This window comes from Oncorhynchus kisutch, linkage group LG28, assembly GCF_002021735.2.
Source record: "Oncorhynchus kisutch isolate 150728-3 linkage group LG28, Okis_V2, whole genome shotgun sequence".
NCBI classification, from domain to species: domain Eukaryota; kingdom Metazoa; phylum Chordata; class Actinopteri; order Salmoniformes; family Salmonidae; genus Oncorhynchus; species Oncorhynchus kisutch.
The window spans coordinates 20,780,015-20,792,810 of NC_034201.2; the positions used below are offsets into that span (position 1 = coordinate 20,780,015).

Here is a 12,796-nt window from a genome sequence, read left to right on the forward strand (position 1 = left end):
GGTCCTGGGACATCAATGGTTACACATTGTATCTATGCGATAGACTAGAAACATGATTAAACTGGTTAAAGGCTGATTTAAGAAACCGTACCCTACACTTCCTATGCATCATGTAAAACCGGTTCATCTCCATCTAATTTCCTTCATCTGCACTGATCTGGTAAACACAGGATAGGTGTAGTATTTCATCAAATGAGACTTACTTTCAACCAGTAGAGAATGTGAAACACTTTATTGACAAGTTCATTATCCAAATCAAATCAAATTTATTTATATAGCCCTTCGTACATCAGCTGATATCTCAAAGTGCTGTACAGAAACCCAGCCTGTAGAAGCACGGTGGCTAGGAAAAACTCCCTAGAAAGGCCAAAACCTAGGAAGAAACCTAGAGAGGAACCAGGCTATGTGGGGTGGCCAGTCCTCTTCTGGCTGTGCCGGGTGGAGATTATAACAGAACATGGCCAGGATGTTCAAATGTTCATAAATGACCAGCATGGTCGAATAATAATAAATAAGGCAGAACAGTTGAAACTGGAGCAGCAGCACAGTCAGGTGGAAGTTGAAACTGGAGCAGCAGCATGGCCAGGTGGACTGGGGACAGCAAGGAGTCATCATGTCAGGTGGTCCTGGGGCATATCCAAGTGTTTATAAATACGTAATATATTATAAATGCAAGTTCAATCTGTACTTCAATGCACATCTGGTGTGCATTATAAAAACAGAAAGAAAGAGGTGTACGAATGAGAATTTGTTCTCAACTAGCCTACCTGGTTAAAGGTGGGGGGAGGGAAAAAAAGACAAATTGATTAGAACAGAGGAGCAGCGAAGGTTGCATATGATTAATGAATCACAGTGCTACCTTAATACTCTCAGTTCATCACAATTACATAATAGTGTGTCTCCTAACCAGCCTTGGGCTCCCAGTTGGCCCAAAGATAATCTTAAGAGCGGATGAGGTGGCGATGACGGGACTGGGGGATGACAACCTCTCTCACATCAACATACCTGCAGATGAGGGAGAGCCTGTTTAAGCCTCTCTTTTTTTAACACTGTCAGTCATCATCAGGAGGTGAAATGCAAAACTGACCTTGGATCATTAACTCTGGGACTACTACATCTCTATCTGTATTTCAATGTAAAGCATCTCTTTAATAATACTTCCTGTTGGCCTGACCAAGTGACTTCTCACTTCTGATCATGCTGTGCCCTCTGTAGCCAGTTCAGATGCGGGAGGGATTCACCGACACAGCTGATATAACCTAGAGGATTTCTGGAGAAGGGGAGAGAGGGATGAAGTGAAGGACAGAGACTGTTATTCAGAAAATAAGGTTGTTAAATAGACAGTGTTTAACAGGAATCTGTGCGTTTGGCCTCACCCGGTGTCTAGCCTTAAGGGGCTGCAGAGTACTTTATGCTGAAAAAGATGCACAGACACAAACAATATAGCGTAACTATAGAAATAATGAAGTGTCTTACTATTCTTCATAGTTGGCCCTCTTGCTTCTTCTTGGAAGGTGGAAGGAGCCACCGTTATACACCTGAGCCTGCTTAGTGCACAATCCATCAATCATGAGTGTGTTGGTGTGGCTTATAGGGTGTCTAATTGTTCTACCTTTTCTCAATATGGGTGACTTAATAGCCTGTTTTTGTACAGACATCACACCCATACCTCAACAGGACCCTCATCTGAGAAGTAGAAATCAAAGGGATAGAAACTGGGAAGTGAGTAACTGCAGTTGACATGGCTAGGTAAATAGAAGATTACTCTAATTGCAATCTGGGTGGCTCTTAAAAGAGCCTTTGGTTGTGCATAGTATAGTCTGGTGTTGCCATCTCCCGCACACTGATTGCTCCTCTTGCTGCATTGTTGGACCCCATCCTTGAAACATCCTACAGAGCAGCAGACTTCGCTCGCACATGGCAGCGAGCTGCAGATCCCCCTCCTGGTCCTCGTGTCCATCCTCATGAAGTTATGCAGGACACAGGTAGCCTTCACACACCTGAATTCCTCCAGGAGGCAGTCCCAGATGGACCTGGTCACCCAACCTTCCAGTGCCCTACACGGTAACTGGAGGCAATCGTTTTGAAAAAATCTCCAGTTACAAGGTATCTGTAGGAATATGGATGATAATATCATTATTAGACTTTTACATCACAAGGTCATTGTGGATTACTGAAGTATAATATCCCTTATAATTGATGCATGTGACAATAGCAGGATCATAACAAGTATAGCGTCACAAATGAATATATAAAGAACACTTGAAGCTTGATGATGAGTTGATCATTTGAATCAGCTGTGCAGTGCTAAGGCAAAAACAACAATGTACACCCCTTTGCGTCCACAGGACCAGGATTGAGACCCACTGCTCTTCATTGGGACCTCTTCATCTGCAGACAGGCTTTCACAGCTCTGTATCTGAGGACAGAAAACCTCACATGAAACAGACTGCATTATACTCAAAGTAGACAGCACTGAATGTTATGTTACTATCTCTGTCCTCACTTCTAGGGACTGGAACTACACAAAGTACCTGCCATATCCAGAATAGCCTACTTTCTCACTTTGACAGTTGGGGCTGCTATCCTTTCACCATCCTCCATGGCTGTTAGCTAGCTACCTACGAATGCATTTTTTTTTACAGTGATAAATGCTTTAAGATAGCTAGCTAATATGACATTGGGTAGCTGGTGATATGTAATTCACTTCGCTAGCTTTCTATACGCTATGTAAAGTTGGCTAGCTAGCAGCTCATTTGAGTTAGCCAGCACTGTAGCTAGTTCGCTAATAATATATATATATATATATATATATTTACTTACTTACTTGAATATGTTCTCCCAGTCATATGGATGATTTGGAAACAAGACAGCAAAGTTTGTCACCAGAGAGTTTTAGAGAATATTACTATTTACCCATTTAATAACCAGACCTTCATACAAACCTGCTATACTGAATTCTTGACACACAATTGAATGTGCTGCCAGCACTCCCACAAGCGAGCTACTCTCGGCGGCCTAAGCGTCACGCGGTAATTTACCGTGTGCTAGTGAACACGAGCCATTACAGTAATGTGCATGGTGTATAAAAGCCACAGCCATCTGGGTGTTTTTATACAGTATGTAGTGTTAAAGTGTGGCGGATATCCTCAATATCCCTTCACTACATTCATTACCAAGGGACTTGAACAGTGGAGAATACAGAGTAATGGCTCAGATTAGCTTCACTTTAACATTTATGTGGCTATTACTGGTTAATCAAAAATCTGAGGCAGAGCAGCATTTTTTTAAAGGACCGTTGACTACTTTTAGCAATCTTTTTTTTTATATTTGTGGGTACTGTTTAGGCAATTTTCCGAGCACTCGGAGGATTGGCCTACCCAAGAATGAGGGGAGGAGAGAAGGGGAGAGGTAGTTGAGGGTAAGGAGGTAGTGGTCATAAATTCTACTTTGTTGAATTAACCTTAAATCACACAGAACACTGCTATCCTCTTTTCAGAGCTGCGTGCTTGTGCTGTTCTCATCTGAAACCTCATTACACGCACTGCAGGAAGCTTAAATGTGACTAGATGAGAGCATGAAATAGTACTTCTCCCTTTGTGTGTGTGTGTGTGGTTGTGGAGAGAGGGAGAGACGTCAGTGAGTATCAACTGTAATAAAGACAAAAGCAGCCCAAGGTCATCGAGGTCCCATCATTTAGATAGAAAACATCTTGCCTCCTGATAAAACGTCAAGGGAAACAATTCCCTCATTCCAGCTGAATGTAATGTTTCGAAAATGTAATCTTCGTTTTTTGCATGTAGGCTGTTTCTCTGCTATTTACCAGCGCCTGATGAATTGATACATAGCTCCTTGTCACAAAGACGTCAGGCTCTCTGTCAGTGTTGACTTTAATAGGCATTCATCTCACTTCGTTTCTATTACTCTGATTTCACTGGTGTTGTCTGCTGCTCAGGGCTGTGACTGAGTTGCTGTGAACAAGGACGTCTGTCAGATCCAATGGACAACAGAATCAGCTGCCGCAGCAATGTGGGGTTCATAGTGGTTAGAGCTTAGTGTTTCGTGACCATATAAAATGCTCTAAGGGCCTCCTCGCTCTCTCCAATTCAAAGAGCTTCATTGGCATGGGTCTCATGTTTACATTGCCAAAGCAAATGGAATAAACAGGGGAAATCAACAATGGAAATGATCAGTAAACATTACTTACAAAAGTATTAAAAGTAAATTATTGACATTTCTAATGTTATTATTGGCTATGTACAGTGTTGTAAGTATAGAAAGGGGGAAAAAATGATAAATATAGATTGTATTGACAATGTTTATGCTCCACTGGTTGCCCTTTTTCTCATGGCAATGGGCCACAAATCGTGCTGCTGTGATTGCTCACTGAGGTATTTCACCTAACAGATATGGAAGTTTATCAATGCTAGATTAGTTTTCAAATTCTTTGTAGGTCTGTAGGAACTGTTTGCGTGACAGAGCTGCAGGAGTTGTGACCCGTTTTTGTTGTTGGTTATGTTGTAGTAGTTGTTTCTCGGGGGTCATATGGGGGATGGAATGCTGTCACCTCCGTGGACTTCAGGAAACAGCAGAGGGTGCACCCCCCCCTATCCACATCGACGGGACAGTAGTGGGGAAGGTGGAAAGTTTTAAGTTCCTCGGCGTACACATCACGGACAAACTGAAATGGTCCACCCACACAGACAGCGTGGTGAACAAGGCGCAACAGTGATTGACCCCCCCTAGGATGGAGAAGCTATCTTCATTAAAGTATGAGGTTCTAGTGGAGGGGATGGATATACAGTTGATCATTAAAACTAGTTTTTCAACCACTCCACAAATATCTTGTAACCTGGAAACTTTGTGCTACTTTGTGCATGAAACAAGTCATTTTTCAAACAATTGTTTTCAGACAGGTTATTTCACTTATAATTCACTGTATCACAATTCCAGTAGGTCAGAAGTTTACATACACTAAGTTGACTGTGCCTTTTAGACAGCTTGGAAAATTCCAGAAAATGTTATGGCATTAGAAGCTTCTCATGGGCTAATTGACATAATTTGAGTCAATTGGAGGTGTACCTATGGATGTATTTCAAGGCCTACCTTCAAACTCAGTGCCTCTTTGCTTGACATCATGGGAACATCAAAAGAAATCAGCCAAAAAAATGGTAGACTGTTTCATCCTTGGGAGCAATTTCCAGACTCCTGAAGGTACCACGTTCATCTGTACAAACAATTAGTGCGCAAGTATAACCACCATGGGACCACGCAGCCATCATACCGCTCAGGAAGGAGACGCGTTCTGTCTCCTAGAGATGAATGTACTTTGGTGCGAAAAGTGCAAATCAATCCCAGAACAACAACAAAGGACTCTGTGAAGATGCTGGAGGAAACCGGTACAAGAGTATATATATCCAGAGTAAAACAAGTTCTATATCGACATAACCTGAAAAGCCGCTCAAAACCGCCATAAAAAAGCCAGACTACGGTTTGCAACTGCACATGGGGACAAAGACTTTACTTTTTGGAGAAATGTCCTCTGGTCTGATGAAACACAAATAGAACTGTTTGGCCATAATGACCATCGTTGGGAGGAAAAAGGAGGAGGATTGCAAGCCAAAGAACAACTCATTGTGGGAAGCTTGTAGAAGGCTACCCAAAACGTTTGACCCAAGTTAAACAATTTAACGGCAATGCTACCAAATACGAATTGAGTGTAAACTTCTGACCCACTGGGAATGTGATGAAAGAAATAAAAGCTGAAATAAATCAAATAAATCATTCTCTCTCCTATTATTCTGACATTTCACATTCTTAATATAAAGTGGTGATCCTAACTGACATATGACAGGGAATTTTTATGAGGATTACATGTCAAGAATTGTGAAAAACTGAGTTTAAATGTATTTGGCTAAGGTGTATGTAAACTTCCGACTTCATCTGTAGGTAGCACACACAGGGACATTTTTCAGATAATTTATTTTAGAATATCTAGCCAAAAGTGAAATGTTCCTGTTTTGATTCATTTAAGATGTGCTCTATACCAAATTAGCATACTCCCTTTCCTGTTTCACACCTGGTAGTTTAGTGGATGGGACAACCAGCTCTCTGTAACCTAGAGGACAACCATTGGGTCCATCTCCTCAATACCATGTTTTTGAATTTCTAATTAATTTGGTCCAGTCTAGGTTCCTACTATTTCGGCCAAAGGCAGATGACCTCAGGTCTTGTATATTCTGGGATGAGAGAGTGATGGTTTTGTGTTCCATGACGTGTCTAATATTAGTCGTGTGGTTTTACCTCAGACCAGTAAGTGAGAGCACAGCCTGCTGAGCATCATACATGCCATTGGCTTGGGCTTGTGAGAGTGGGGGTTGAGCCTGTTTGCCTGCTCACAGCCACAATAGCATGTGACTGAGACTGGGCTGTGTGTGTTTGGTGTGTGTGTTTCATCGCAGTCTGTTATGCTCCAGAGGGAGGTGAGGTGAGGTGGTTGGAAACCGATGAGCAGTGAGGGTGGTGCGGTGCACCTGTAGCACTAACTAATGTTACCTCCAGGTCCAGACAAACAGGTTCTAGGAGTTTCTGCCTGTCGGTCAGGCAGCAGCATTGTGCCGATGACACTCACTTAGAACTGAGTCATCACAAACAGAATGTGTATTCAATTCAAAGATTGACAAAAGGGATGTTTCAAGTGTAATTGAAAGGAATTCCACTCCTAAACTCATCAAAAAAATAAACGTCCCTTTTCCAGGACCCTGTCTTTCAAAGATAATTCATAAAAATCCAAATAACTTTACAGATCTTCATTGTGAAGGGTTTAAACACTGTTTCCCATGCTTGTTCAATGAACCATAAACAATTAACAACCGTTCCACAGATGCATGTTCATTAAGACACTAACAACTTACAGATGGTAGGCAATTGAGGTCACTGTTATGAAAACTTAGGACACGAAAGAGGCCTTTCTACTGACTCTGAAAAACACCAAAAGATAGATGCCCAGGGTCCATGCACATCTGCGTGAACGTTCCTTAGGCATGCTGCAAGGAGGCATGAGAACTGCAGATGTGGCCAGGGCAATAAATTGCAATGTCCGTACTGTGAGACGCCTAAGACAGCGCTACAGGGAGACGGGACAGACAACTGATCGTCCTCGCAGTGGCGGGACACATGATTCACATGTCTGTGGAACTTGTTCAGTTTGTCTGTTGTTGAATCTTATGTTAATTTAAATATTTACACAAGTTGAGTTTGCTGAAAATAAACGCATTTGACAGTGAAAGGACTTCTGAGTTTATTTGCATTGTTGTGCTTTTCATTCTTATTCAACATGCCTATTGTTTGTGAACCATTATGTATGGAGGAATACACTATTTGTGAGTGAGTTGTCTCATCACCATGGAAATTACACTGAACAAAAATATAAATGCGACATGCGTTCAGAAAACCAGTCAGTATCTGGCGTGACCACCATTTACCACATCCAGCGAGACACATCTCCTTCATGTAGAGTTGATGAGGCTGTTGATTGTTGCCTGTGGAATGTTGTCCCACTCTTCAATGGTTGTACGAAGTTGCTGGATATTGGCGGGAACTGAAATGCTCCATTGTACATGTCGATCCAGAGCATCTCAAACATGCTCAATGGGTGACATGTCTTGTGAGTATGCAGGTCCTTGTGACATGAGGCTGTGCACTATCATGGTGAAATATGAGGTGATGGCACGACAATGGGCCTCAGGATCTCGTCACGGTATCTCTGTGCATTGAAATTGCCATCGATAAAAGCAATTGTGTTGTCTGTAGCTTATGCCTGCACATACCATAACCGCCGCCTTCGTGGGGCACTCTGTTCACAACGTTGACATCAGCAAACCGCTCGCCCACACGACGCCATACACACTGTCTGCCTTCTGTCCGGTACAGTTCAAACCGGGATTAATCCGTGAAGAAGACACTTCAAAAGGCCATTAAAAGTGAGCATTTGCCCACTGAAATCGGTTCTGGGCTAGCGGTCCTGGGCTAGCGTGGTTACACGTGGTTGTGAGGCCGGTTGGATGTACTGCCAAATTCTCTAAAACGACTTTGGAGAGGTGGCTTATGGTAGCGAAATGAACATTAAATTCTCTGGCAACAGCTCTGGTGGACATTCCTGCAGTCAGCATGTCAATTGCACACTCCCTCAACTTGAGACATCTGTGGCATTGTGTGACACAACTGCATATTTTCGAGTTGCCTCTTATTGTCCCCAGCACAAGATGCACGTGTGTAATGATCATACTATTTAATCATCTTCTTGATATGCCACACCTTTCAGGTGGAGGGATTATCTTGGCAATGGAGAAATGCTCACTAACATGGATGTAAACAAATGTGTGCACCATTTGATGGCAATAAGCTTTTTGTGCATATGGAACATTTCTGGAATATTTTATTTCATCTCAAGAAACATGGGACCAACACTTTACATGTTGCGTTTTATATTAGTGTATAATTGGAGAGCTTGTGTATGTTATATGATATCCCCTGGCTGTCTAGGGTGGAGAAACAATTGCAACATATAGAATATCCCACCACACTACCGACTGAACAGACAAATGAGGTGAGAACAGAGAAGACTTTCAGCCTATAGATGTATGTTCTGTGGAAGTTCGGTCTTCTGTGGGGGGTCTTGGGTGCCGAGTGCCCCCCAGCTAGGGATTCTGTACCATATCAGGGTACACGGTATTACCGAAAGTGCACACAAGGGTTGCTATTCACCCCCCCCCCCCCCCCCCCAAAGAAAACACACAGAACAATTTAAGCAACAGGGATCTTGAATGTCTCTAGTCTGGGTACCAGTATGTTTAGCTAACATTCAACTCCTTGCCACTCCATGTCATTGCTAAATAGACTGACCTTAAGGCAATCTCAACATTCAATATGTTTCTCATTGGTTGTTGGAAATAACATTTTCCATGTGGCGCCTCAAATAGAACTAGAATCATAAAGTCAAAACATTTTTTTTTGCTGTTAACAAGTTGTTGTATTTTGAGGCTTAAAATCAAAGCAGTGGTTTCTTGATTTGGAATTGCAGTATGTATTTAGTTTGTGTATTTAGACATGAGCCAGCAACTTTTGACCGTCTGGTTTCTTCTGGGGAAACAAATGTTGCTAGGCAACCAGATACCAACATGTTCTGTGGGGAGAAAAAAAAGTGATAGATCCAATATTTGGATAATTGTTGTGATTGGAGGATAGCTGTGAGGCTTTTCGAATCAGGATCATCTCCTCTGTTCTACGCAAGCTCCTTATAGTAATGTTCATATTTGAAGATGGCAGAAAGGCTAGTCCCTGGCAATGACAAGGAGTGGAATGTTAGCTAAAGAGACTGGTACTCAGGCTAGAATGTCTCTGCTGTAACCAAGAAGTTTGATCTAGACATCTAGCTGCTTAGCTAGCAATTTAAGAAACCAAATGCAAAGCTGGAGTCCTGAGCTGATATCATTTATTTGTCACATCTTAGACTTCAAAATTATACTTTTTTAAACCGTATTAAAAATCTTGCGGTCTGTATTTAAAAATACCCCGTTATACGGTATATCGCTCAAGCCTACCCCCAGTACGACAGGCCCCCACCATCAAATTACACACAAGAGCAGATTACTTTAAAATATTGGGCTGGCAGAACATGCAGCAGAGGGGTTCGTTTGATGTAGCTCAGTGGGTCTGAGAACTGCCCATATGGCCAACCTGCTCCAGCCTCTGCTTACTTTAGATTACAGAATGCAGTTTCAGCCCAGGCTCTTGTCTCTCTGTGTGTGTGTGTGTGTGTGTGTGTGCGCGCCCACTGTATGTATACGTTTTAATTTTGTTCCATATAATTCAGATCGTTTCATCTTGGCTTTCATGGATTTTCATGTGTTGGTACAACCAGGCTGTAGTAAACCGTATAGATCATTTCAGTGGTATTGCATTTTACACACAGTCGTCTGAGAGGATTTTGAACACTTGCCTCAGCACACAATGCTACATCAAGGGGATATAGCCTGGCAGCCTAGTTAAAACATATATATATATATATATATATATATAAAAAAAAAGCAGCATTTTTCTTTGACGGCAAGGCGACTGACTGTCAAAAGGATTTTCTGTGGCGGCAGCATGTGACAACTCCATTCTCTATGGACTGTAGTTCCATGCGGAGGCTTAAAGCGCTTATTGAATTGAATGGAGAGAATCTTTAGCTCCGTTGATGTCACAAGGAAATTTTGTTTATTCGTTCTAAGAATAACTCCTTGAGAATATGATGCTCCAGTTGGATGATGAGCAGAGCAACAGTGTCAGTTTTTTACGTGTCAACCTATTCTTTCTGCTGTTTTTTCCTGTGTGGTTCACATTTTACTGATGTGTAGCACTTGACCTCCTAAAAATGTATCGTTTTATGAAGGCTCTATTTCGAAGATTTGAAATGCTGCTTCCATAATCCTGTTTAACCAAAACACTGTTTAAAACCTTAACTGAAATCTCCAACTGCTAATGTACCAGTGTGAACAGAGGCACTGTCAGATGAAATCCTGATTTTCATTTTAGAAATAACATTAGACTTAGAATTAGACATTCTAATTCTATGAGTAGCCCCTAGGTGCTCATGAAGGGAATGCTATGCAATCAGTGTGCGCTATTAGGCTAGTGGACTTCATCTCTCTCTCTCTCCTCCCTCTGTGTGTCCAGGTGTAGCCCATTGCCTGGAGATCACGTCCCAGGGGCCCACGTCCATAGAGAAGGCCAGCAGTGAGAGCGTCAAGCTGGACTGCCAGTTCTCTCTGGCCCCCGAGGACTCTGGCCCCCTGGACATCGAATGGAGCCTGCTGGCCTCTGACAACCAGAAAGAGGATAAAGTGGTGAGTGGGTGGTTATATGTGGTCCCTCCAAGTGGTTTGTATGTGGGGGGGTTTTCATCCCTGAAAAAGTTTTTGGGGTTATTCCTGCTCCCGTATGTCAGAAGTCATGCTCTGTCAGAACTAGTCAATGTTATCCATTGTTACAACAGAAGTGTTTTGCCAGTCTTCGTGTTGTGTCAGAAGCAGCAACCGGAACTGGTTAACCAGAGGCAAAGAGAGAGCCATGCTTAAAGGTCTGTCTGCTTTGATACAGTACCTGCCATTTGAGAAGTAAAAGGAGAAGTCAGGTTTTCCCTCTTTTGTTAAGCAGTTCTCTTTCACACAACCCCCAAACATGACTAAAAATAGGTTGTTTTACTTGTTCCATCTTTTAAAGCTCTATAAAATATCCCACATGGGTTTGAGTGTGTGTGTGTGTGTGTGTGTGTGTGTGTGTGTGTATGGCATGGAGCTCTTTCAGTGTGTGTGCAAGCATGCACTGTCCACACCCATTAGCGTGTGACAAGGAGTATGTGGGTGCATTAGTTGGCTCTCGTAACCTCAACCACCTGCTCTCTGCATGGTGCCTCTATTGAGTGGAATACCACCTCACAGCCATGCTGTGGGAACCCAGCAGCTCCCTGTGTACAGGCCATGCTGTGGGAAGCCAGCAGCTCCCTGTGTACAGGCCATGCTGTGGGAACCCAGCAGCTCCCTGTGTACAGGCCATGCTGTGGGAACCCAGCAGCTCCCTGTGTACAGGCCATGCTGTGGGAACCCAGCAGCTCCCTGTGTACAGGCCATGCTGTGGGAACCCAGCAGCTCCCTGTGTACAGGCCATGCTGTGGGAACCCAGCAGCTCCCTGTGTACAGGCCATGCTGTGGGAACCCAGCAGCTCCCTGTGTACAGGCCATGCTGTGGGAACCCAGCAGCTCCCTGTGTACAGGCCATGCTGTGGGAACCCAGCAGCTCCCTGTGTACAGGCCATGCTGTGGGAACCCAGCAGCTCCCTGTGTACAGGCCATGCTGTGGGAACCCAGCAGCTCCCTGTGTATAGGCCATGCTGTGGGAACCCAGCAGCTCCCTGTGTACAGGCCATGCTGTGGGAACCCAGCAGCTCCCTGTGTACAGGCCATGCTGTGGGAACCCAGCAGCTCCCTGTGTACAGGCCATGCTGTGGGAACCCAGCAGCTCCCTGTGTACAGGCCATGCTGTGGGAACCCAGCAGCTCCCTGTGTACAGGCCATGCTGTGGGAACCCAGCAGCTCCCTGTGTAGCTTGGAGGTATGGGATGCACCAAGCTGCTGATAATAGATAGATCCACATAGCCCATGCACTGCCAGAGGGCTTGTAGCTAGAAGCCTAGAGATGGATAAGGTAACTGAGCTAAATGACTACCGCCCCGTAGCACTCACTTCCGTCATCATGAAGTGCTTTGAGAGACTAGTCAAGGACCATATCACCTCCACCCTACCTGACACCCTAGACCCACTCCAATTTGCTTACCGCCCAAATAGGTCCACAGACGATGCAATCTCAACCACACTGCCCTAACCCATCTGGACAAGAGGAATACCTATGTGAGAATGCTGTTTATCGACTACAGCTCAGCATTTAACACCATAGTACCCTCCAAACTAGTTATCAAGCTCGAGACTCTGGGTCTCGACCCCGCCCTGTGCAACTGGGTACTGGACTTCCTGACGGGCCGCCCCCAGGTTGTGAGGGTAGGTAACAACATCTCCACCCCGCTGATCCTCAACACTGGGGCCCCACAAGGGTGCGTTATGTACTCCCTGTTCACCCACGACTGCATGGCCATGCACCGCTCCAACTCAATCATCAAGTTTGCGGACGACACTACAGTGGTAGGCTTGATTACCAACAACAACGAGACGGCCTACAGGGAGGAGGTGAGGGCCCTCGG

The 12,796-nt window shown here is 44.0% G+C and overlaps 1 protein-coding gene across 1 annotated transcript in view; it reads left to right on the plus strand.

Annotated features, from left to right (window-relative positions):
* The window catches only part of LOC109873143 (coxsackievirus and adenovirus receptor homolog), a 101,980-nt gene that overhangs the window by 49,948 nt on the left and 39,236 nt on the right, over positions 1 to 12,796 (plus strand). The window contains exon 2 of the mRNA XM_020464707.2: positions 10,720 to 10,889. Coding sequence (XP_020320296.2) covers positions 10,720 to 10,889 — 170 coding nt within the window. The remainder of the gene's footprint in view (positions 1 to 10,719; positions 10,890 to 12,796) is intronic.